The sequence below is a fragment of the Myxocyprinus asiaticus genome, chromosome 24 (assembly GCF_019703515.2).
Source record: "Myxocyprinus asiaticus isolate MX2 ecotype Aquarium Trade chromosome 24, UBuf_Myxa_2, whole genome shotgun sequence".
In the NCBI taxonomy this organism is placed as follows: Eukaryota; Metazoa; Chordata; class Actinopteri; order Cypriniformes; family Catostomidae; genus Myxocyprinus; species Myxocyprinus asiaticus.
In genome coordinates this window covers 165,148-191,413 of record NC_059367.1, presented here as the reverse complement: position 1 = coordinate 191,413, position 26,266 = coordinate 165,148, and the positions used below count along the sequence as shown (strand labels likewise).

The window sequence follows — 26,266 nt, the reverse complement described above, 5'->3', positions numbered from 1 at the left end:
GTGCTGTTTGTTTACAAAATGCAGGCAGCATTTTGCAGTGAAGCGCTACCGTTCATGGACGAATTGTGATTTCATTAATTCAGTCAATCGTGCAGCATTGATGGATACCATACCGATGTCTCAGAGGTCCAAATCTGCAGTGTGTGTTTTGAATGGGTTTCCCCTTATTATACAGTAAGTGCTACTTACACTGTCACTGTCACGTTTGTAATGTCAGTTTTTCCACATTTATGTGAAAATTATTATTAATATTATTAATACATTTCCTCTGGAGTACCCATCCCTCTACATTCTGTGGATATTAGTATTTCTGGATTGTGCATTTAAATTCACAGTTTTGACCAAGTGTGTGGTCGCACTACTTTTTCTCTGCGTCCGATTTAGAACAGGCGGACCATTATTTTTTTATTCTTCCAGTCAAAATTTGCGCTGCAAGAAATATATTACAGCTGTAACTAATCAATTCTGGCAAGTGACCATGGTATAAGCGTGATAATCCACGGCTAGGTGTGCATTAAACAATTTTAAATGCATGATGTGGAGGCGAAGAAACGCCCGACGTGAATGGTCACTTGCCAGAATTGATTAGTTACAGCTGTGATATTTCTTGCAGCTCAAATTTTGACTGTGCGCAGACCTGTAACATGTTCATGTTTGTTAATTTCCTTCTTTCATTATCTCAACCCTTTTGTTTTCATTATTGATGTGTTGTTTGTCAGTCCACTGTCAGTCATCTCTGGAACACTCTCGGGAGGTTATTTCCAGTCATGCCAGTGCAGCTCCAATCTACTTTAATGGGGAAAGACCAAAATCTCCTAAACAGTCGGTCAAGATTATGATCAAAGAACATTTTTCAAATCAGCAGTAAAATCTGACAACATTAAAACACAATTTTCCCAGCTTGTATAGCTAATGTGCATGTGTGTTCTAGAGTTGATTGACAAGTGATGTCTGTATCTAAAAGGTGATTGGCTCTTTTACCTGTAAGGCGGGACTTCCTTTCTACATCCGTTGAACGTTGGCTGTCGTTGAGCGTACCAATTTCTCCCATTAATTTTAATAGAAGTGGGCCTTCTCTGCTTATCTTTAGCTTAACACTCTATTTATACAAACACTTGCATTGTTTATGATCCTGAAAAGATTCAGTAACCGCTTTGACCGATTCAGCGAGTGAATGCACCGTTACACTGAATCAATCCAATAACTGATGAATTCAAGATTTGTGTGATGAATTGCTGATGAATTCAAGATTTGACCAATTAAGAACAATTTGTGATACTTTAAAGAATAACTCCAAAAGCTCCAAAAGGCAAAAAGGCACCATTAAAATACCATTAAAGTATTCTTTTAGCCTTATTTACATCAGCGTCATATTTCATTTTTCACGTGAATGAAAATGAGACTGTTAGGTATATACTTAATTATAATAATTATATAACACCTTTTAGCGACTAAGCACTGTGACAGATCTCTTGCTACTTTCTTTAAAGAAGGACGCGGGAGCTGGATAAACGATCCAGTGGGAGTCTTGATTTTCCACTTTTCAGTGTAACCTCATGTAACAGTTCAAGGATGTGCAAGGAGGAGGCGGGAACCGGCTGAACAGTCAACAAAGGTTTAATGATATAAATTAACTACAGAAACGAACACGGACACGCTGCAGTGTGGCTGCGTGCATCTCTCTCTCTCTCTCTCTCTCTCGAACTGGCGCCTCCGGCTCCCCTTTATCTCACCCTCCTGCTGATCAGCTGATTCAGCGCCGGCCGTGCACCATCATGGCCTGGCCACGTCCTCCTCCTTGTCACACTCCTCCCCCGCCTGATTCAGGCCAGGGCGCCACCAGACTGACCTACTCCCCCCACCACCTCTGGAGGGGAGACGCTGCCCTTCCGGCCATTCTGTCAGCTGGTGGTCCACCCCCCTCCTGTGAACCTGGGTGAGAGACGAGGGGGAGGTGTGGAGAGAGGGAAAGAGTGAGCAATCACACACACACACACACACAGAGAGAGAAGAACTTGCTCGCTTGCTCCCGGACGTGCTGTCGCTTGGTCCTCAACCGCTCCTCCGTCCTCTTGCTGGATGCCAGCTTGCTCCTCCCCGGCAGATGGCAGCGAGTCCTCCAGCCCCTTGTGGATGGAACCACTCCTCACCTTCTTTGGCAGATGGCAGCAGTTCCACCAGCTCTCGGCGACCAGCAGCAACCCCTCGTTCCCCAGGCAGATGGACGCCGGCTGCTCCCCTGGCGGATGGCAGTGGCAAGGACTCCATGACAGCACATCCCTCCATCCCCCGGGTTTCGGCACCACTGTAACAGGTAAAGGATGGGCAAGGAGGGGGCGGGAATCGGCTGAAGAGTCAGCATAAAGGTTTAATGATATAAATTAATTCAAAACAACATAAACGAACACAGACACACTTGCAGCGCAGCCGTGTGCGTCTCTCTCTCGAACTGGCGCCTCCGGCTCCTTTATCTCGCTCTCACTGCTGATCAGCTGATTCGGCCGTGCATGCCTCCTCCTCATCACACACCAATATTTGCTTTTCAGTACAACATAAATAATGGCACACACGATCACTGTTGCATGCGTCTCTCTCTCTCCCTCCGGCGGTCTGGATTGCCTTTTAAATCACTCGCCGCTCTCACTGCAAATACAAAACAGCTGTTAGAGGTGATTTCCCACAGGTGCCAAACCTTACCGCATGCGCTCTCTCGGCCTCGCTCTCCACAGACGTTGCTGCAGCATTTTGCACTGATTGTAGTTGTGCTAAAGTGCATTGATTTACAGTTGAAAACATTGCATTACAATAATCGGAGGTTATAGCGAAAGGAAACCAAAGGCAGAGTCTGTTTTGATGTAGATGGGAGAGTCATGTTGAATTGAACAAAGTAGTGATCAGAGACATGTAAAGGAGTAACAAGAATATTTGAGTTTGTACAGTTACATGTAAAAATGAGGTCCAGCTGGTTGCCCGATCTGTGAGTTGCTGTGGTGTGTAGTCTTTCCAGGTCAAATGAGGCCAGAAGAGCATTCAGGTCAGTGGCCTGGGGCTTGTCTTGGTGTATGTTGAAATCACCAAGAACCAACAGTGGCTTACCATCCTCCGGGAAAGAGGACAACAGGACATCAAACTCCTCAAGAATGTTTGCCAGCTGACCTGGGCAGCGATAGATGACAACATGTATTTTTGTGGGTTGCATTATAGTAATAGCATGGAATTCAAAACTAGTATTGTTACATAGTGAAGAGTGTGGTGAAAAAGTCCAGTTGTTATGAATGACCAAACCTGTTCCCCCACCCCTACCCGTGTGTCGAGGGGAGTGAGAGAAGAAGTTGTTGGAGAGAGCAGCAGGTGTTTCTGTATCCTCTGGACGTATCCATGTTTCTGTCAGTGCCAGGATGCTGAGGGTGGACTGCGTGGCAAAGGCTGGAATGAAGTCAGCTTTGTTCACAGCTGACTGGCAGTTCCAGAGTGCCACTGAGAAAGAGAGCGGAGCAGGTGCTGATGTGCAAAGTGGCCGTAGGTTGTGTGGGTTGCATTTGGTCTTGCATCGATATCGTGTAAACGGTCTGTAACAGATAACAGGGATGTGCTTGAAGGCTTGAAGGCATGTGTTATTCGTGAAGTTGACATGTTAGTATGTACAATGAAGATAAGAAAAGAGATAAAATTAAAAGATGCGCAAGTGCAATGGTGAGTGGTGCCTTGTCGGTGTTCTTGCTCGGTGGACTCGTACAGGTAGACTTGCTGGTCTTCACACGAGGGCTACCGCTTCCGCGTCAGCATTCACGTCAATTATATACACGATGCTAACGAGCCGAACAGTGAAAAAAGCAGGACACGCCTTAATGCTACTTAGCACAAAGCTAGTCACGCGGGCAACTGAAACTACGGGTCACACGAGGTAAACAGCGCGAGAACAAATGCGACTTCAGTACACCGCAAATAAATTAAATTATGCTATACTTTAGCAATAAATAATACTAAAACAAGTGAAGCACTGTTTATAGCCACTAAAAACAATCTAGTAAATCTAGTAGTGAATACCCTGGGACAAGTCAAAACAATATAGCACACACACCAACACACGTTTAAGCGATGCGAGTTCAAGCCAGTAAAAAAAACAGCACAAGTCTAGCAATGAATACTATTCTACAATAAAGTAAAACAATGAAATAAATACACTTTCACGCAACTGCAGACTCCTGTTGATAAATTGCTTCTCCTGGTGTTGTTACACGTGGTCTGCCACTGCGAGGATGATCAGCTGTCCTTCCTGTCTCCCTGTAGCACTGTCTTAGGCGTCTCACAGTACAGACATCGCAATTTATTGCCCTGGCCACATCTGCAGTCCTCATGCCTCCATGCAGCATGCCTAAAGCACATTCATGCAGATGAGCAGGGACTCTGGGCATCTTTCTTTTGGTGTTTTTCAGAGTCAGTAGAAAGGTCTCTTTAGTGTCCTAAGTTTTTATAACTGTGACCTTAATTGCCTACCGTCTGTAAGCTGTTAGTGTCTTAACGACCGTTCCACAGGTGCATGTTCATTAATTGTTTATGGTTCATTGAACAAACATGGAAAACATTGTTTAAACCCTTCACAATAAATATCTGTAAAGTTATTTGGATTTTTACAAAATTATCTTTAAAATACAGTGTCCTGAAAAAGTGATGTTTCTTTTTTGCTGAGTTTATATATTTTATTATTATTTGTATTCCTGTGAGCTATAATTAAAATAAAAACACACTAAACAACAAATATATGCTTATTCTGTGCAATATCTGCTTTTTCGTATCAACTCCTCTTCATGATGTCTATCAACAGTGCAGTGTCACTTTAATTCAGTGTGAGCTGCGCTGCAAAATTAGTCGACGCCGAAACTCCTGCTGCAGTGCAGCTCACACGCTGCTTCTGCTTCCGATGTAAATACATTAATTTGTTAACATAGATGCCGAAAAAAATACGCACTGCTTCTGTCCTGGTTCAGTGTGTGGTGTTCAGTCACTAGCACATGCAGCAGCCTCCCACAGGTCCTAGTACCCGCCCGGTATGAAGTTTAAGATGCGAGGGAATGGTTGACGAAAAAAAAGAAAGAAAAGAGAAAATATATTGACTGATATTTTGATTTATTTAGGGGGGCTAAAGCACCCCTATAATAGGTGTAGCGATGTCCCTGGTGAAAACAATATTGGCCCTAACACAGATCCTTGCGGAACACCACAATATATAGTTGAAGAGGAGGACATCTCGTCTCCAACAGACACTACAAATTTCCTATTTGTCAAGTAGGAAACAAACCAGTCTAAAGCCACCCCAGATAAAAGGACAGTTCACCCAAAAGTGAAAAATATCTAATTTCCTCACCCTCATGCCATCCCAGATGTGTTTGACTTTCTTTCTTCTGCAGAACACAAATGAAGATTTTTAGAAGAATATTTCAGCTCTGTAGGTCCATATAATGCAAGTGAATGGTGACCAGAACTTTGAAGCTCCAAAAAGCACATAAAGACAGCATAAAAGTAATCCATACAACTCCAGTGGTTTAATCCATGACTTCAGAAGTGATATGATAGGTGTGGGTGAGAAACAGATCAATATATAAATCCTTTTTTACTATAAATCTTCTTTTGTGTTTGGTGATTCACATTCTTCGTGCATTGTATGGACCTACAGAGCTGAAATATTCTTCTAAAAATCTTCATTTGTGTTCTGCAGAAGAAAGAAAGTCAAACACATCCGGGATGACATGAGGGTGAGTAAATGATGAGAGAATTTTCATTTTTGGGTGAACTGTCCTTTTAAAGTGTCTTAAATGGGCTGTACTGTTTACATCCAGACAAGAAATTTCAGTTGACAAAAAAGTCCAGATAACATGAGATGTGTAAAATGAGATGTGATCTAGCAGCTTTATACAGTACATGTAATTAAAGAGTTTGTACGTCTGTCCGTCACAGCCTCGTTTTCATTCACGTCAGAAATTAAAATGTTATTACCGTGAATGAGGTCTATTGACTTCCAAATCTTCTGAAGTCATGTGATAGTTTTGTGTAATGAACCGATTGAAATATAATTATCTGCAGCTCAAATCAAATCTGGTTCATATGGCACAGGTTTGATGTCATGTAGTTACGAGAACTAATGACGTTTGATGTTATTGATGTTCAACTTGCACCATAGCTGCTTAATTACTTTCATTACAACTAAAAGGTTTTTAATTTATTTTTGCACGTTTTATTTTTTAAAGTTCTTTCAGTGATCCTCTGATGTCAATGTGTTTACATTTACAGCCTGATATTATATATATGTATGTGCAGATATTTATAATTACCATTTATTATAGTGCTGTTGTCATAGAAAGAAACACGTATTAAGTCTTCTATTTCTGGGAGGAAATGGTCGTTAATGTACACAGTCTTTATAAAGGGATCTGCCTTATTTATTAATGTTTTATAATTTTGAAAACTTTTACAATGAAACTCAAATGTTTTATACAGATCTGTAATCACTTATTCACATCTAATATAACATTAATGTACAGAATATGTAGTTTTTGAGGAACTAGTATACACTTTCATTATACTTACACGTTTTCTCACTTTTTCCTTTCTGTGTTTTTCTTTCGGGAGTCGACATGTGACACGTGGCCTACTTTTGTGGCGTCTTTAAATAACCTTGAATAAATGTGTCCTACATTCATCAGTGCTCATGATCAGGTAATGAGACGAATTGTACACATTTGATTTGTTCACTTTGAGTCCTCATCATATCATATTCTGGAATATTCATGGAAGTGTCATGATACTCATCAGAGCTTCATCCATATCCACAGATTAAAAGATATTTACATAAACTTCACTGACGGCTGTACAGGAATATTCAGTCATCAAAAATACACAATTTATATCAATTTGAGAAATTTGTCACGTTTGTTTGGCTTTATGCTGTATATTGTCGAATCATGTTGATTCATGGTTTTCTTCAGCAGGTGTTGTATTGTCTCATGTTGTTTCAGCTGACATAATATTATTATATTCTGAGATTGTTATTAAGTGAGGTGATGAGAATGTTTCTTTAAATGTAATGTTGACTCTGAATCCTTCAGGAAACATGTAACATGTCAGTAATGTTCCCAGGACAGATGCTCCTCTTGATCGGTTTGTTTAGCAGTTTTGAATCGTCTGAAGTGTGATAATGGCTGCTCATGTTTAGAGATTGAATGTTTACATGTTCTCCACTGGGCCGTTCCCACATGGAGACAAGACTTGTGATATCCTGATGCACAACAACTCAACCAGCAAACCTCTGAGATGTTAAATACAATTATTGTTCTTAAAGATATCAATATTTAAGTTCTGACATCTTCATGAAATCTTCATTGAATTAAACTTTTTATATATATATATATCACAATGCATCTGGAAATCATTAAAAAAAGTTTTTTACCATTTAAAAAGACCACATTCATACAAATTAAATTGCATTCATTTTCAAGGAAAGAATTAAAAGCATTTGCAACGTTTAATGGCTGACATTTTATTTTTTTAACCAAACCTTTTTTTTTTTTTTTTTGTATTTCCATAAAAAACTAGAATGTATCAAACAGAAACAGGGAGCAATTATAGAGATATTAATAATGATAAAAGATCAACAGTAAAACTGAAAATTAAACAAATGTGCATTTACATACACTTAAAGATTTTATTATAGTTCTTACAAGTTTATGTTTCAGTGTTTCTATTTCTGAAAGTTTGAGGAAAAAGACGAAGTCAGAACACAAAGACTTCTGTTTTTCCCATGTTGTGGATGTAAAACATGGATAATTAATACATTTTGAATACCTGGCATTCACTGAAAGTTATGGATTTTCAAAGTTAAACAAGATATAATGTACAGCACTTAATGTATTGTTTATACGTATGTTTAGCAGGATAGGACTTTTATTTTGCCTCATGTTTTCCGGTGTGTGTACCGGAAGCGGCGGGCGGTGTGAAGATGGCGGAGGTGTTCAGTGATTTTGATCGTGATGATTTTATGCGCGAGCGGCACGTGCGATTCTTCCTGCGCTGCCTGCACGTGCTGCCCGAGAGATACGCGCCGTACGAGACCAGCAGGTGAAACGATCATTTAAACAGTTGTCATATATCACAACAGACTGACCCCCGCAGGACGGAAGTGATACTTCAGTACAACAACAGAGTTCATGTTTACAATGTTATCAAGTTATTACATTATTATCCGTCATTAAATAATCACAGACTCTCGCGGGCAGTTTGTGTGTAATTCGTCTGACTCACGTGTTCGTAAAGTGTTGTTAATTCTTCCTAAACAGACTTTGATGAATAGATGAATGATGGATAGACCTTTATAGTGATGTATAGAGTGTATAGTCATGTATAGGCCTACTGTGTTTATGGGGCTGTATATAGTGTTTTGAATAGTGTTTATAGTGATGTATAGAGTGTATAGTCATGTATAGGCCTACTGGTTTATGGGGCTGTATATAGTGTAGTGTATAGAGTGTATAGTCATGTATAGGCCTACAGTTTTTATGGGGCTGTATATAGTGTAGTGTATAGAGTGTATAGTCACGTATAGGCCTACTGTGTTTATGGGGCTGTATATAGTGTATTGTATAGTGTTTATAGTGATGTATAGAGTGTATAGTCATGTATAGGCCTACAGTGTTTATGGGGTTGTAGATAGTGTAGTGTATAGAGTGTATAGTCACGTATAGGCCTACAGTGTTTATGGGGTTGTAGATAGTGTAGTGTATAGTCACGTATAGGCCTACAGTGTTTATGGGGTTGTAGATAGTGTAGTGTATAGAGTGTATAGTCACGTATAGGCCTACAGTGTTTATGGGGATGTAGATAGTGTAGTGTATAGTCACGTATAGGCCTACAGTTTTTATGGGGATGTAGATAGTGTAGTGTATAGAGTGTATAGTCATGTATAGGCCTACAGTGTTTATGGGGTTGTAGATAGTGTAGTGTATAGAGTGTATAGTCACGTATAGGCCTACAGTGTTTATGGGGATGTAGATAGTGTAATGTATAGAGTGTATAGTCACGTATAGGCCTACTGTGTTTATGGGGCTGTAGATAGTATAGTGTATAGAGTGTATAGTCATGTATAGGCCTACAGTTTTTATGGGGATGTAGATAGTGTAGTGTATAGAGTGTATAGTCACGTATAGGCCTACTGTGTTTATGGGGCTGTATATAGTGTAGTGTATAGAGTTTTATGGGGCTGTATATAGTGTAGTGTATAGTCACGTATAGGCCTACAGTTTTTATGGGGCTGTATATAGTGTAGTGTATAGAGTGTATAGTCACGTATAGGCCTACAGTGTTTATGGGGCTGTATATAGTGTATTGTATAGTGTTTATAGTGATGTATAGAGTGTATAGTCACGTATAGGCCTACAGTGTTTATGGGGTTGTAGATAGTGTAGTGTATAGAGTGTATAGTCACGTATAGGCCTACAGTGTTTATGGGGATGTAGATAGTGTAGTGTATAGAGTGTATAGTCACATATAGGCCTACAGTTTTTATGGGGATGTAGATAGTGTAGTGTATAGAGTGTATAGTCATGTATAGGCCTACAGTGTTTATGGGGTTGTAGATAGTGTAGTGTATAGAGTGTATAGTCACGTATAGGCCTACAGTGTTTATGGGGATGTAGATAGTGTAGTGTATAGAGTGTATAGTCATGTATAGGCCTACAGTGTTTATGGGGCTGTGTATAGTGTAGTGTATAGAGTGTATAGTCATGTATAGGCCTACAGTTTTTATGGGGCTGTATATAGTGTAGTGTATAGAGTGTATAGTCACGTATAGGCCTACAGTGTTTATGGGGCTGTAGATAGTGTAGTGTATAGAGTGTATAGTCACGTATAGGCCTACAGTGTTTATGGGGATGTAGATAGTGTAGTGTATAGTCACGTATAGGCCTACTGTGTTTATGGGGCTGTATATAGTGTAGTGTGTAGTATTTGTAGTGATGTATAGTCACGTATAGGCCTACTGTGTTTATGGGGCTGTAGATAGTGTAGTGTATAGAGTGTATAGTCACGTATAGGCCTACAGTTTTTATGGGGCTGTGTGTAGTGTATAGAGTGTATAGTCACGTATAGGCCTACAGTTTTTATGGGGCTGTATATAGTGTAGTGTATAGAGTGTATAGTCACGTATAGGCCTACAGTTTTTATGGGGCTGTATATAGTGTAGTGTATAGAGTGTATAGTCACGTATAGGCCTACAGTGTTTATGGGGCTGTATATAGTGTATTGTATAGTGTTTATAGTCATGTATAGGCCTACAGTGTTTATGGGGATGTATATAGTGTATTGTATAGTGTTTATAGTGATGTATAGAGTGTATAGTCATGTATAGGCCTACTGTGTTTATGGGGCTGTATATAGTAGAGTGTATAGTCATGTATAGGCCTACAGTTTTTATGGGGCTGTATATAGTGTAGTGTATAGAGTGTATAGTCACGTATAGGCCTACTGTGTTTATGGGGCTGTATATAGTGTATTGTATAGTGTTTATAGTGATGTATAGAGTGTATAGTCATGTATAGGCCTACAGTGTTTATGGGGTTGTAGATAGTGTAGTGTATAGAGTGTATAGTCACGTATAGGCCTACAGTGTTTATGGGGTTGTAGATAGTGTAATGTATAGAGTGTATAGTCACGTATAGGCCTACAGTGTTTATGGGGTTGTAGATAGTGTAGTGTATAGAGTGTATAGTCATGTATAGGCCTACAGTGTTTATGGGGTTGTAGATAGTGTAGTGTATAGAGTGTATAGTCACGTATAGGCCTACAGTGTTTATGGGGATGTAGATAGTGTAGTGTATAGTCACGTATAGGCCTACAGTTTTTATGGGGATGTAGATAGTGTAGTGTATAGAGTGTATAGTCATGTATAGGCCTACAGTGTTTATGGGGTTGTAGATAGTGTAGTGTATAGAGTGTATAGTCACGTATAGGCCTACAGTGTTTATGGGGATGTAGATAGTGTAATGTATAGAGTGTATAGTCACATATAGGCCTACAGTTTTTATGGGGATGTAGATAGTGTAGTGTATAGAGTGTATAGTCATGTATAGGCCTACAGTGTTTATGGGGTTGTAGATAGTGTAGTGTATAGAGTTTTATGGGGCTGTATATAGTGTAGTGTATAGTCACGTATAGGCCTACAGTTTTTATGGGGCTGTATATAGTGTAGTGTATAGAGTGTATAGTCACGTATAGGCCTACAGTGTTTATGGGGCTGTATATAGTGTTTATAGTGATGTATAGAGTGTATAGTCACGTATAGGCCTACAGTGTTTATGGGGTTGTAGATAGTGTAGTGTATAGAGTGTATAGTCACGTATAGGCCTACAGTGTTTATGGGGATGTAGATAGTGTAGTGTATAGAGTGTATAGTCACATATAGGCCTACAGTTTTTATGGGGATGTAGATAGTGTAGTGTATAGAGTGTATAGTCATGTATAGGCCTACAGTGTTTATGGGGTTGTAGATAGTGTAGTGTATAGAGTGTATAGTCACGTATAGGCCTACAGTGTTTATGGGGATGTAGATAGTGTAGTGTATAGAGTGTTTAGTCACGTATAGGCCTACAGTTTTTATGGGGATGTAGATAGTGTAGTGTATAGAGTGTATAGTCATGTATAGGCCTACAGTGTTTATGGGGCTGTGTATAGTGTAGTGTATAGAGTGTATAGTCATGTATAGGCCTACAGTTTTTATGGGGCTGTATATAGTGTAGTGTATAGAGTGTATAGTCACGTATAGGCCTACAGTGTTTATGGGGCTGTAGATAGTGTAGTGTATAGAGTGTATAGTCACGTATAGGCCTACAGTGTTTATGGGGATGTAGATAGTGTAGTGTATAGTCACGTATAGGCCTACTGTGTTTATGGGGCTGTATATAGTGTAGTGTGTAGTATTTGTAGTGATGTATAGTCACGTATAGGCCTACTGTGTTTATGGGGCTGTAGATAGTGTAGTGTATAGAGTGTATAGTCACGTATAGGCCTACAGTTTTTATGGGGCTGTGTGTAGTGTATAGAGTGTATAGTCACATATAGGCCTACAGTTTTTATGGGGCTGTATATAGTGTAGTGTATAGAGTGTATAGTCACGTATAGGCCTACAGTTTTTATGGGGCTGTATATAGTGTAGTGTATAGAGTGCATAGTCACGTATAGGCCTACTGTGTTTATGGGGATGTATATAGTGTAGTGTGTAGTATTTGTAGTGATGTATAGAGTGTATAGTCATGTATAGGCTTACTGTGTTTATGGGGATGTAGATAGTGTAGTGTATAGAGTGTATAGTCACGTATAGGCCTACTGTGTTTATGGGGCTGTATATAGTGTAGTGTATAGAGTGTATAGTCATGTATAGGCCTACAGTGTTTATGGGGATGTAGATAGTGTAGTGTGTAGTATTTGTAGTGATGTATAGAGTGTATAGTCATGTATAGGCCTACTGTGTTTATGGGGCTGTATATAGTGTAGTGTATAGAGTTTTATGGGGCTGTATATAGTGTAGTGTATAGAGTGTATAGTCACATATAGGCCTACAGTGTTTATGGGGCTGTAGATAGTGTAGTGTATAGAGTGTATAGTCACGTATAGGCCTACAGTGTTTATGGGGATGTAGATAGTGTAGTGTATAGAGTGTATAGTCACGTATAGGCCTACAGTTTTTATGGGGATGTAGATAGTGTAGTGTATAGAGTGTATAGTCATGTATAGGCCTACAGTGTTTATGGGGATGTAGATAGTGTAGTGTATAGAGTGTATAGTCACGTATAGGCCTACTGTGTTTATGGGGCTGTATATAGTGTATTGTATAGTGTTTATAGTGATGTATAGAGTGTATAGTCACGTATAGGCCTACAGTGTTTATGGGGTTGTAGATAGTGTAGTGTATAGAGTGTATAGTCACGTATAGGCCTACAGTGTTTATGGGGATGTAGATAGTGTAGTGTATAGAGTGTATAGTCACGTATAGGCCTACAGTGTTTATGGGGTTGTAGATAGGGTAGTGTATAGAGTGTATAGTCACGTATAGGCCTACAGTGTTTATGGGGATGTAGATAGTGTAGTGTATAGAGTGTATAGTCACGTATAGGCCTACAGTGTTTATGGGGCTGTAGATAGTGTAGTTTATAGAGTGTATAGTCACGTATAGGCCTACTGTGTTTATGGGGCTGTAGATAGTGTAGTGTGTAGTATTTGTAGTGATGTATAGTCACGTATAGGCCTACAGTTTTTATGGGGCTGTGTGTAGTGTATAGAGTGTATAGTCACGTATAGGCCTACAGTTTTTATGGGGCTGTATATAGTGTAGTGTATAGAGTGTATAGTCACGTATAGGCCTACAGTGTTTATGGGGATGTAGATAGTGTAGTGTATAGTCACGTATAGGCCTACTGTGTTTATGGGGATGTAGATAGTGTAGTGTATAGTCACGTATAGGCCTACAGTGTTTATGGGGATGTAGATAGTGTAGTGTATAGAGTGTATAGTCACGTATAGGCCTACTGTGTTTATGGGGCTGTAGATAGTGTAGTGTGTAGTATTTGTAGTGATGTATAGTCACGTATAGGCCTACAGTTTTTATGGGGCTGTGTGTAGTGTATAGAGTGTATAGTCACGTATAGGCCTACAGTTTTTATGGGGCTGTATATAGTGTAGTGTATAGAGTGTATAGTCACGTATAGGCCTACAGTTTTTATGGGGCTGTATATAGTGTAGTGTATAGAGTGCATAGTCACGTATAGGCCTACTGTGTTTATGGGGCTGTATATAGTGTAGTGTATAGAGTGTATAGTCATGTATAGGCCTACAGTGTTTATGGGGTTGTAGATAGTGTAGTGTATAGAGTGTATAGTCACGTATAGGCCTACTGTGTTTATGGGGCTGTATATAGTGTAGTGTGTAGTATTTGTAGTGATGTATTGTCACATATAGGCCTACAGTGTTTATGGGGTTGTATATAGTGTATTGTATAGTGTTTATAGTGATGTATAGAGTGTATAGTCACGTATAGGCCTACTGTGTTTATGGGGATGTAGATAGTGTAGTGTATAGAGTGTATAGTCACGTATAGGCCTACAGTGTTTATGGGGTTGTAGATAGTGTAGTGTATAGTCACGTATAGGCCTACTGTGTTTATGGGGCTGTATATAGTGTAGTGTGTAGTATTTGTAGTGATGTATTGTCACGTATAGGCCTACAGTGTTTATGGGGATGTAGATAGTGGAGTGTATAGTCATGAATAAGCCTACTGTGTTTATGGGGCTGTATATAGTGTAGTGTGTAGTATTTGTAGTAATGTATAGTCACGTATAGGCCTACAATGTTTATGGGGCTGTATATAGTGTAGTGTATAGAGTGTATAGTCATGTATAGGCCTACTGTGTTTATGGGGTTGTGGATAGTGTAGTGTATAGTGATGTATAGAGTGTATAGGCCTACAGTGTTTATGGGGATGTAGATAGTGTAGTGAATAGTGTTTATAGTGATGTATGGAGTGTGTAGTCAACTGAACTTGATTATCATCTAAAATTAATTTTAGCGTCATAATGCAATTTACATTTTCTGAAGAAGCTCAGCAAATGTGATCTGAGGTAAAGAGGGTTAGATTTAAAATATTTAAAAGTTTTAAAATGTTCAAAAGCTGGTTTTCTGAAAGTGTACTCAGCATTGGACAAATAGTTCTGATAGTTTATAGTCTTAAAAAAAGTCTAGAACATTCTGTAGATTCTTTTTTCATCTACAGAACAGGGTACGGCTAATTTAAGTTTGTGTAAAGAAAAGGCATATATAGGTCTAAAAATATAAATTTTTTCATTTGGTTATTTTTATTATTTTAATTTAATGCATTTTTCGTTTGGTAATTTATTTAATTTAATACAGGGAATTTTGCCAGCATTTTTTCAGAAGTATAAACAATAATTTAATGAAATTGGGCTATATGTTCGTGTTCGAAAAAAACACTAATGCTTTTCTCCTAGTATTGTGTATTCATTTTTAATATAAAACATCTTTGTGCACAGAAATGATGTTTTTTGTATTGTGGGCTAATTCACTGACTGCCTTCTATTATTTTGAATGGTTTGGAAAAGCAACTTTAATAAATAAACGGATGGCTACAATGATTAAATTAATTGCAAACAGTGGCCATTAATTTGTTCTCCTTGCACTTGTCGATGACTGGTGCATGATATGAGATATTTGTGTTGGCACTCCTGGAAGTGTCATGTTTGCAGTGATCGGATCTTTATGCCATTCAGATCAATCCATAATCACGTACAATATATTGGCTTTCAAGGGTGTATACTGTCGTCATGATTAACAGGCTAACAATTGGGGTAAATTCTGTCATGTGACACTACATTTTTGCATTAATGCCAATTTTCTCAACAAAAAGTGTTTTCAAACTAGTTTTTTGTGACATTTGAAGTATCGATGTAGAGTTTATGCGCTAGAGTTAAACGGAAAAATATTATGTCAACACTTGTGAAATTTTAGCAATAATTTGCTTTTCCATCAGCTATATTTTGATGTGCTAAAACTTTTTCGCAAAAAATCCTTGGATGGAAACGTAGTTATTGAAAGTAGCTACGTGATTAGCTAGTTAGCTAAAAGCTTGTTGTCATGGAGAGTAAAAGATGGACTTTATTTACTTTCCAGCATTGTGTCTTACCAACTACGTAACAACATAGCGTGAAATCAACACTCATCAGATACAATCCACCACCGCATCATTGTCTGCTGAGCTGCAAAAAGATGCTCTGATGTTTATCTTTCAATCTGCTACATTACTGAGTGCACTGACAAACTATAGCTGACTAACAGCAAACAGACGTCAGGGACAGGGTCATATCAAAAAGGGAAAATGATGGGGTCATTGTTTATTAAGTTTCCATTATGTATTTCACAAACTAGTTAACTTACCAAGACACAGCTGAACTCCGCCCTGTCTGCAGAACCACCGTCAGCTCAGAGTCAGCTCTGTAAACAATGGAGTCGGAGCGCGCTCTGCTGGACAAACTACACTATGACACCAATTCTAAAGCATTGTTTTCTGCATTATATGTTCTGAAAAAAAGTTTTCATACCGGCGCATATCGGTAAAATATACACTATATTGCCAAAAGTATTCGCTCATCTGCCTTTAGACGCATATGAACTTAAGTGACATCCCATTCTTAATCCATAGGGTTTAATATGACATCGGCCCTCCCTTTGCAGCTATAACAGCTTCAACTCTTCTGGGAAGGCTTTCCACAAGGTTTAGGAGTGTGTTTATGGGAATTTTTGACCATTCTTCCAGAAGCGCATTTGTGAGGTCAGACACTGATGTTGGACGAGAAGGCCTGGCTCACAGTCTTCGCTCTAATTCTTCCCAAAGGTGCTCTATCAGGTTGAGGTCAGGACTCTGTGCAGGCCAGTCAAGTTCTTCCACACCAAACTCGCTCATCCATGTCTTTATGGACCTTGCTTTGTGCACTGGTGCGCAGTCATGTTGGAACAGGAAGGGGCCATCCCCAAACTGTTCCCACAAAGTTGGGAGCATGGAATTGTCCAAAATCTCTTGGTATGCTGAAGCATTCAGAGTTCCTTTCACTGGAACTAAGGGGCCAAGCCCAGCTCCTGAAAAACAACCCCACACCATAATCCCTCCTCCACCAAACTTCACATTTGGCACAATGCAGTCAGACAAGTACCGTTCTCCTGGCAACCACCAAACCCAGACTCGTCCATCAGATTGCCAGATGGAGAAGCGTGATTCGTCACTCCAGAGAACGCGTCTCCACTGCTCTAGAGTCCAGTGGCGGCGTGCTTTACACCACTGCATCCGACGCTTTGCATTGCACTTGGTGATGTATGGCTTGGATGCAGCTGCTCGGTCATGGAAACCCATTCCATGAAGCTCTCTACGCACTGTTCTTGAGCTAATCTGAAGGCCACATGAACTTTGGAGGTCTGTAGCGATTGACTCTGCAGAAAGTTGGCGACATCTGCGCACTATGCGCCTCAGCATCTGCTGACCCCGCTCTGTCATTTTACGTGGCCTACCACTTCGTGGCTGAGTTGCTGTCATTCCCAATTGCTTCCACTTTGTTATAATACCACTGACAGTTGACTGTGGAATATTTAGTAGCGAGGAAATTTCACGACTGGACTTGTTGCACATGTGGCATCCTATCACAGTACCACGCTGTAATTCACTGAGCTCCTGAGAGCGGCCCATTCTTTCACAATGTTTGTAGAAGCAGTCTGCATGCCTAGGTGCTTCATTTTATACACCTGTGGCCATGGAAGTGATTGGAACACCTGAATTTAATTATTTGGATGGGTGAGCGAATACTTTTGGCAATATAGTGTATGCCGATACCGATATGTCGGTTGAGCACTAATTTGCGTGTATATTATTTTATATTATTTAGAGTGATATATGGAGTGTAAAGTATTTATAGTGATGTAAAGTGTAGTGAATAGTGTTTATAGTCATATTTAGTGTATATAGTCATGTATAATGTTCACTGTTTATTGTGATGTATATTATTTGTAGTGTTTAGTGCTGTAACATTTGTTCTTCATGTGTTTTTTCATGTGTAGGTTGACTATTGTATTTTTTGCTCTGTCGGGGCTGGATGTTCTTGATGCTTTGGATGTTGTAGACAAACCCAGTTTAATCGAGTGGATTTATTCACTGCAAGTTCTGCCCACAGATGATAGTAAGTCTTTTCTCTCATCAGATGATGGGCTTCCACTTCTCTCATACTTTCTGTTATATATGAATGGCTCATCTTATTTACAGTTGAAGTCAGAAGTTTACATACACTTAAGCCAAATACATTTAAACTCAGTTTTTCACAATTACTGACATTTAATCATAGAAAACATTCCCTGTCTTAGGTCAGTTAGGATCACTACTTTATTTTAAGAATGTGAAATGTCAGAATAATAGTCGAGAGAATGATTTATTTCAGCTTTTATTTCTTTCATCACATTCCCAGTGGGTCAGAAGTTTACATACACTTTGTTAGTATTTGGGAGCATTGCCTTTAAATTGTTTAACTTGGGTCAGATGTTTTGGGTATCCTTCCACAAGCTTCTCACAATAAGTTGCTGGAATTTTGGCCCATTCCTCCAGACAGAACTGGTGTAACTGAGTCAGGTTTGTAGGCCTCCTTGCTCGCACACGCTTTTTCAGTTCTGCCCACAAATGTTCTATCAGATTGAGGTCAGGGCTTTGTGATGGCCACTCCAATACCTTGACTTTGTTGTCCTTAAGTCATTTTGCCACAACTTTGGAGGAATGCTTGGGGTCATTGTCCATTTGGAAGACCCATTTGCGACCGAGCTTTAACTTCCTGTCTGATGTCTTGAGATGTTGCTTCAATATATCCACATAATTTTCCTTCCTCATGATGTCATCTATTTTGTGAAGTGCACCAGTCCCTCCTGCAGCAAAGCACCCCCACAACATGATGCTGCCACCCCCATGCTTCACGGTTGGGATGGTGTTCTTCGGCTTGCAAGCCTCACCCTTTTTCCTCCAAACATAACGATGATCATTACGGCCGAACATTTCAATTTTTGTTTCATCAGTCCAGAGGACATTTCTCCAAAAAGTAAGATCTTTGTCCACATGTGCACTTGCAAACTGTAGTCTGGCTTTTTTATGGTGGTTTTGGAGCAGTGGCTTCTTCCTTGCTGAGCAGTGTTTCAGGTTATGTCAATATAGGACTCGTTTTACTGTGGATATAGATACTTGTCTACCTGTTTCCTCCAGCATCTTCACAAGGTCCTTTGCTGTTGTTCTGGGATTGATTTGCACTTTTCACACCAAACTACGTTCATCTCTAGGAGACAGAATGAGTCTCCTTCCTGAGCGGTATAATGGCTGTGTGGTCCCATGGTGTTTATACTTGTGTACTATTGTTTGTACAGATGAACGTGGTACTTTCAGGCATATGGAAATTACTCCCAAGGATGAATCAGACTTGTGGAGGTCCACAATTGTTTTTCTGAGGTCTTAGCTGATTTATTTAGATTTTCCCATGATGTCAAGCAAGAGACACTAAGTTTGAAGGTAGGCCTTAAAATACATCCACAGGTACACCTCCAATTCAGTACACCTCCTATCAGAAGCTAATTGGCTAATTGTCTAAAGGCTTGACATCATTTTCTGGAATTTTCCAAGCTGCTTAAAGGCACAGTTAACTTAGTGTATGTAAACTTCTGACCCAACAAACAATAAAACAATTGTTGGAAAAATTACTCACGTCAAGCACAAAGTAGATGTCCTAAACGACTTGCCAAAACTATAGTTTGCTAATATGAAATCTGTGGAGTGATTAAAAAATTTGTTTTAATGAGTTCAACTTAAGTGTATGTAAACTTCTGACTTCAACTGTATGTTTTTTTTAATACTACAGTAAAGTAAAAGAAGTTGCTTTGAGTTTATTGTGTATATTTGGGGAAGGGTAAAAGCACTAGAGGGCAGTATTGCTGCTGTAAAGCTTGGCAGTGTCATTAGATGATGGTTCTTTCTGTATGATCAGAGTCGAATCTCTCACGCTGTGGCTTCCGCGGTTCATCACACATTGGAGTTCCATATAACACTTCTAAGGTACGGATAATATTCTGCTTGTGGCATAAACTTGAAGAAACAGCAGTGGGCAGGACAGGGCATTTAAAAATCACAGTAGCTTACAGTTTTTCAGTTTTCAGTCTTACAGTTTATACAAACTGAACTTTAGATAGAGTTCACTAATACAGCAGTAATACATATGAATGCGTGTCCGTGTGTAAATCTCTTCACAGGGTCCAGGTGTTCTTCATTCATATGACAGCGGTCACGTGGCGATGACGTACACTGGACTTGCTTGTCTCATTATCCTGGGTGACGATCTGAGTCGTGTCAATAAAGACGCTTGTCTGATTGGTTTAAAGGCGCTACAGCTGGAGGACGGCAGGTGAGTTATTCTCACATGTGTTTCACATGTATGATATTGTTGTTTACAGTAGTATGTCAAATATTCAGAGTGGTACAGCAGCACAATCAAACTGGTATTTTTGATTAGCAGATTTTGCTTTTATCGCATTAACATTGCACAGATTAATTGGAATAGATGTGTTTTATATGAATGTTTGCAGTCTTCAAATGTCTTGTTTTGTTTGCACTGCAGTTTTTATGCTGTTCCAGAAGGCAGTGAGAATGACATGAGGTTTGTGTACTGTGCTGCCTGTATCTGTTATATGCTGGACGACTGGTCTGGAATGGACCGCCAGAAAGCCATCGACTACATCAGAAGAAGTACTGTGAGTAACACAAACACACAAACACCAGTCAAATACACACAAACACACAACCAGCTGTCATATAGAGACACTTTTCATCATCCAATCAAGTTCCGCCCTACATTTAATTCTCATTAAAAATCCTGTTTCACGTTACACAATCAGTTTAATTCTGCGTTTACTGCGATTGTTTCTGGGTCATTCTGTGTCAACAATTTTGTTTTTGATATATAATTTTTTTACTGCTAAAAAACAAACAAAACATAAATGAAGATGAAAGCCAAAATATTAAATGCTATGGATCAACATTGATTTAGTGTGATCCATTATTTATAGAGGGGTCATTATTTTATTTGTACAAAGAGATAAGTAGGTCTATTACTAAAACCAGTTAAAAAAGAAAAATGTACTATAATAAAAAGATAATTATATAAAAAACAATTCAGTGAAATACAGTTTCAGCATCTTTTTTTATTTGGACCCAGAGCTTTGATGTACGTTTCAGAAATAAACACTAGATATAGTTATTGTACTAACTGAAGAGCCACATGTGTCACTTATTCTGAATTATAGTGTATTTTCAGTATCGAAAATCAAGATTTTGACATTGTTTTAATGTGAATAAATAAAGATACATTTCTAGTTTCAACATTATTTGTACATTAGACAAGAAAAACTGTCTTCATACCATGTGACACACATTAGATTTTTTGACCATTGAAAATGAGTATAATGTAACTATTTACAGATGGAGCCACACTGAAAGCCCTGTATCTCTGTGATTTAACCATATAGGGCCTTAACAATTAAGATACAAAAAGGAAAGTTTGTTCTGAACCAGAAATTAAAAGGATATTAAGATATCTTTAATACTTCTGGAGTTACAGGCACTCCAACATTGGAAAAACAACTCTCACCATCGGGATAAAAAGCAACGAGGAGCTGAAGTCAGCTGATTTTAGTAATAGATCTACTGTACCTATCTCTGTGTAAAAATTCAATTATGATGCTGACACCTTTCTAATGGTATTTTTTTTTACCTGTAGTTTTGCTCCAAAATCAGACAAAAATTGTCATTTTGACCCCTCTACAAAATAATGAATGACATTATTAAATATTGACACATGGACTTTAAAGGTGCAGTGTGTAAGATTCAGAAACACTTGTTATTAGCGACACCTGTGGCCGTTCAGTGAACTGCAGCCTGTTGCTCGTGCTCGTGCACACACTCCATAGGGACTTGAGCGATCATCGACCAAAACAACGACGTAACGTACAAAGAGACTGAACGTGATTCACCGGCATCATGCTGACAGATGAGATAGCATAATTAAAATGACACAGTTATGACTGTTTTACTACAAACTTTGAGACTGTATATTATATTTGACTCTCCAGTGCTGGAACAGGGCTCATATAAAGTGTGGATATAGGTCTGACTATGAGAGACTGTAGTTTGAAGTAATCCCTTTTCTTTGCATGATACATTGACTGCGTTTATACGATAGCGTATGTCGGCGTTAGCTAGCTAGTCAGCTTTATCAATAGCTGTTAGCTAAATTTGGTGGATGATGACAGTAACTGTTTATAAAATAGACTGTACATTATAAATATGTTGACACAATTCAGTATTGATGTGATTCCATCACAACTGTCATGTTGATATATCGATGCACTATTGTTTTATAATAATAGAATGTATATATTTTCTGTATAACCAAGTTACGTTACACTAATGAGTGTAGGAGTCGGTGTTGTGCTGGGAGCCGGACGTTTGCTGGATTTCATCTCTAAGATAACGTTATCTAGATCACATTATTCCAGCACAAAACACAGATTAAACCCCTCTCACCCTTCTGTTGATCCCGTTACCCCAGCTGGGGTAAAATGTCATGTACGGGAGATCAGACACCTGTGATGTGATGATGTAATCCAGTGGATTACTGTTTATCACAGATGATGCTGTAAACACACAATGACAATAATCCGCTTCAGTCGCTCGTTCACTGAAGAATCAGATACTGTTGTGATACTGTGATGATGTTTCAACAACACTGTTCTTGTCAAGTTATTTAGGACACGTTTAGTTGTATTTCATCTATTGTGGGCATGTGATCTGCTGTTAGTCAGTGTGTGAAGAGTCTAAACCACAATAATAGTTTATAACTCACATCACTGTCATAATTAATGATCATATAAAGTTCTTCTGAATGATTTCTTCTAAACTCCTGAAAAGAATCTGTTAATATCATTCAGCACTCTTTAATGTAAGCTTTATATGAGTGTGAGGAGTTTGATCTATTATTGTTTCTTCAGTCGTATGACAGTGGAATCGGTCAAGGAGCCGGACTGGAGTCACATGGTGAGTTGAGATACTCTGAACTTCCTGTGATGATTTTTATATTTACAGCAAAACAGTTTTTACACACACAGAGTCTCATTCATGAAACACAAGCAGAATATATTGAATATAATTGAATTATTTAATGAATGGTTTTGTGTGATTACAGAAATGAATTCTGCTGGTGTTTCTTGAATAAAGTTTGTTGCCATTGTTCATATACTGCTGAATAACAGAAGAGTTGTAATGTGTGTGTTAGATCATGTGTTTGCTGCCGTTGTGACACGTCACAATTTGTAAACAATCATTATTTGACAAGTGCAGGTCAATATGGAACATGTAAACATTACTAATGTTTTGAAGCTTTTTCCTCTTCAGTCATTAAACTGCTGCTCACATTGCTCCCACTTAATCACACACACTCACACGCATACGCACAAACACGCACACACGCACAAACACTCACACACACTCGCACACACACAAACACACACTCACACACAAACACACACACACTCTCTCTCACACGCACAAACGCGCACATGCACACACTCGCACACACACAGTCTCGCACACACACACACACACACACACTCAGACACACACACACACTCTCTCACACGCACAAACACGCGCACATGCACGCACACACACACACTCCTACACACAGACACTCACACACACACACACACACACACACTCTCATACACACACACTCGCTCTCTCACACACAAACTCTCACAGACCCACACACACACACACACACTCTCTCACACACAAACACACACACACACTCTCTCACACAAACTCTCACAGACTCACACACACACACACACACACACACACTCTCTCACACAAACTCTCACAGACTCACTCACACACACACTCTCTCACACACTCACACACACACACACACACACTCTCACAAACACACTCTCACTCACTCACACACACACACACTCGCTCACACACACACACTCTCACAGACACAAACACACACACTCTCACAGACACACACACATACTCTCTCACACACACACACACTCTCACACACACACACACACACACACTCTCTCACACACTCTCACACACACAAACTCTCACAGACTCAAACACACACACTCACACACTAACACACACACACACACACACTCTCACACCCACACACAAACACATTCTCACACACACTCTCACAGACACACACACACACACACTCTCACAGACACACACACACACACACTCTCACAGACACACACACACACACACTCTCACAGACACACACACACACACACACACACACACACACACACTCTCACAGACACACAATTACTCTCTCACACTCACACAGTGTTCATTGAAACTCTCTCGTCTGTTATTTTCTCTCAGGTGGTTCCACGTTTTGTGCTGTTGCGTCTCTGTGCATGATGGGAAAGTTGCAGGATGTTTTGAGCGAGCGAGAGCTGAAGCGTATCCGCCGCTGGTGTATCTTCAGACAGCAGAGTGGTTTCCATGGCCGACCAAACAAACCCGTCGACACGTGTTACTCGTTTTGGGTCGGTGCCACGCTGGAGGTATCAGTGCCCTTATCTACCTCGCTTTCATTCTCCCTGAAACTTTGAGTACACTCACTAGTGAGCACATATATTCAGTGTCACACAACACATCATCAGAATGTGTTAACGGTGTTTATTTAAGATGCACGGACAAACACCAATCATATTTACTTCAGAATGTGTAAAAATCTATCATTAAATATCTATTATTCAATTAAAATCACTCTGTGAACACTGATGATTATACAGAAGTAAACATTCATCTGTTTGTCTTCATTATTCATTGTTAATAGACGAATGTTTATGATGTTGATGTAGTTAACATTAACTCTCACTGTTGTGTTCCGCAGCTGTTAGATGTATTCCAGTACTCAAACTTTGAAAAGAACCGGAATTACATTCTGTCCACACAGGACCGTTTGGTGGGCGGTTTCGGCAAGTGGCCCGACAGTCACCCGGGTAAGATTACAGTTGTGTTGAAGCTCTTTTGTTTGTTGTCGTCAGTCGAAACCAGAGTGTAACGTTATACATGAGTGCTCAATGTGTAATTCATCAGATGTTTATCACAGTGACTGCGATGATGGAGGAAATCACTTCATGTTACTGGAAGAGCTGAAGAGCTACGGATGAAGTTTCCATTGTGACTTTATCAGCAATAATCACTCTGACCTTTATTATTATTATTAATGGACTTTTGTCTTTATTTGGGACAGAACAGTAAGGGGGGAGGGGGCACATATGTTGTGCAGAGAGTCACTGATGACATCACGAGGTCTTAAAAGGGGTCAACATTAATTATTCATGCTGTTTTAAAGACACAGTAACTGCTCTCAACTTACATGTTGATCCACAAGAATGAGGTGAATTATTCTGACTGCATTAATGTGTGTGCGTGTGTGAGCGTGTGTGTGAGCATGTGTCAGTGTGTGTGTGTGTGTGTGTGTTGGCGTCTATCAGTAGCAGGTGTCGGGCGAGAGTGACTGACCTACTTTCTCCTCTCTCTCCTGTCACTGGCGTCTGCGCGTCAGACCCTCTTCACACGTACTTCGGCATCTGCGGCTTGTCTCTGATTGGAGAACCCGACTTGCGTAAGATGCATCCCGCCCTGAACATCAGCGACCGCGCCTTTGACTTCCTGCAGCAGCTGCACGCGGTGTGGAGAGACGACAGCACATGATGACGGATCTGCACCGATCCGTCTGTCTGACCTCTGATACCTCAGCGATAGAGCCCAACGTGAGCGTTCAGTTTCAGATGTGGAGCTGATGAATAAATGATCGGTTCAGCGTAATCAATTATTCAGTCACTCTTCATTTGTCAGACACAAGATCGTTTCATCTCCAGCATGTTTTTACCACCGTCAGTGTTTCTCTTCAAGAGTTTTTCAGTGGTCTTGGTTTTTGCCTTATAAACAGACTCAGTGATGAAACTCATTTGAACTGGAAGTTTGATCAATATGCACTGTATATCTCTCTTTTATGCTTTATATATTTTCACCAGTTAAAATGTCATCTTATTGTTTCTTATATTTCTCTGTAATGTGCCTCTGATAACTTTTGTTTTTTACGTCAGTGTTCCTGCGGATTTTCATCTCTTAAGAAGACACTGGAATGTTTGCTTCAAAGATCAAATAATGAAATTATTTTTTCTATATGAAGTGTAGAGATGAGAAGGATGCCGCTCATATTTTATTTTGTAAAGTGCTATCACTGTATATTGCAGATGCGAGTGTCATTATATTAAATGCTTTTATCATGTCCATGAAATACACATTTATGACGGTGCTGCTGAGACGGCACATATTTAATAGCAATGAAATAAAATGATGATTTTGAACAGTCAGTTTGTGATTGATTCAAGCTTTCTTAAATTCTTCTGTTAGTCTTCAGTTTTACTTCAACATTTCATGATCAGGTTTACTGTGTGTGACGAGACTGAAATGTTTTGAGCAACATGAAGATGAAACTCTTGCTCATACATGATAATAATCCTCACAGTAAACATCCTGGAATAACTCCATGAATTA

The 26,266-nt window shown here is 39.5% G+C and overlaps 1 protein-coding gene across 1 annotated transcript; it reads left to right on the top strand.

The window, feature by feature from the left end:
• Positions 1–7,955: 7,955 nt before the first annotated feature.
• Positions 7,956–26,082, top strand: LOC127414573 (geranylgeranyl transferase type-1 subunit beta-like). The gene is made up of 9 exons (XM_051652702.1): positions 7,956–8,112; positions 17,656–17,774; positions 19,608–19,675; positions 19,870–20,021; positions 20,235–20,367; positions 22,663–22,708; positions 24,074–24,258; positions 24,591–24,699; positions 25,269–26,082. Exons 1-9 carry the CDS (start codon positions 7,994–7,996, stop codon positions 25,415–25,417), a joined length of 1,080 nt encoding a protein of 359 aa, XP_051508662.1. The 5' UTR covers positions 7,956–7,993; the 3' UTR covers positions 25,418–26,082.
• The last annotated feature ends 184 nt before the right edge of the window (positions 26,083–26,266 follow it).

Coding starts and splice junctions, on each gene's coding strand:
- LOC127414573 (XM_051652702.1), top strand. CDS start 7,994: ATGGCGGAGGTGTTCAGTGATTTTGATCGTGATGATTTTATGCGCGAG. Junction 17,775..19,607: donor AGTTCTGCCCACAGATGATA/GTAAGTCTTTTC, acceptor CTGTATGATCAG/AGTCGAATCTCTCACGCTGT. Junction 24,700..25,268: donor GTGGCCCGACAGTCACCCGG/GTAAGATTACAG, acceptor TCTGCGCGTCAG/ACCCTCTTCACACGTACTTC.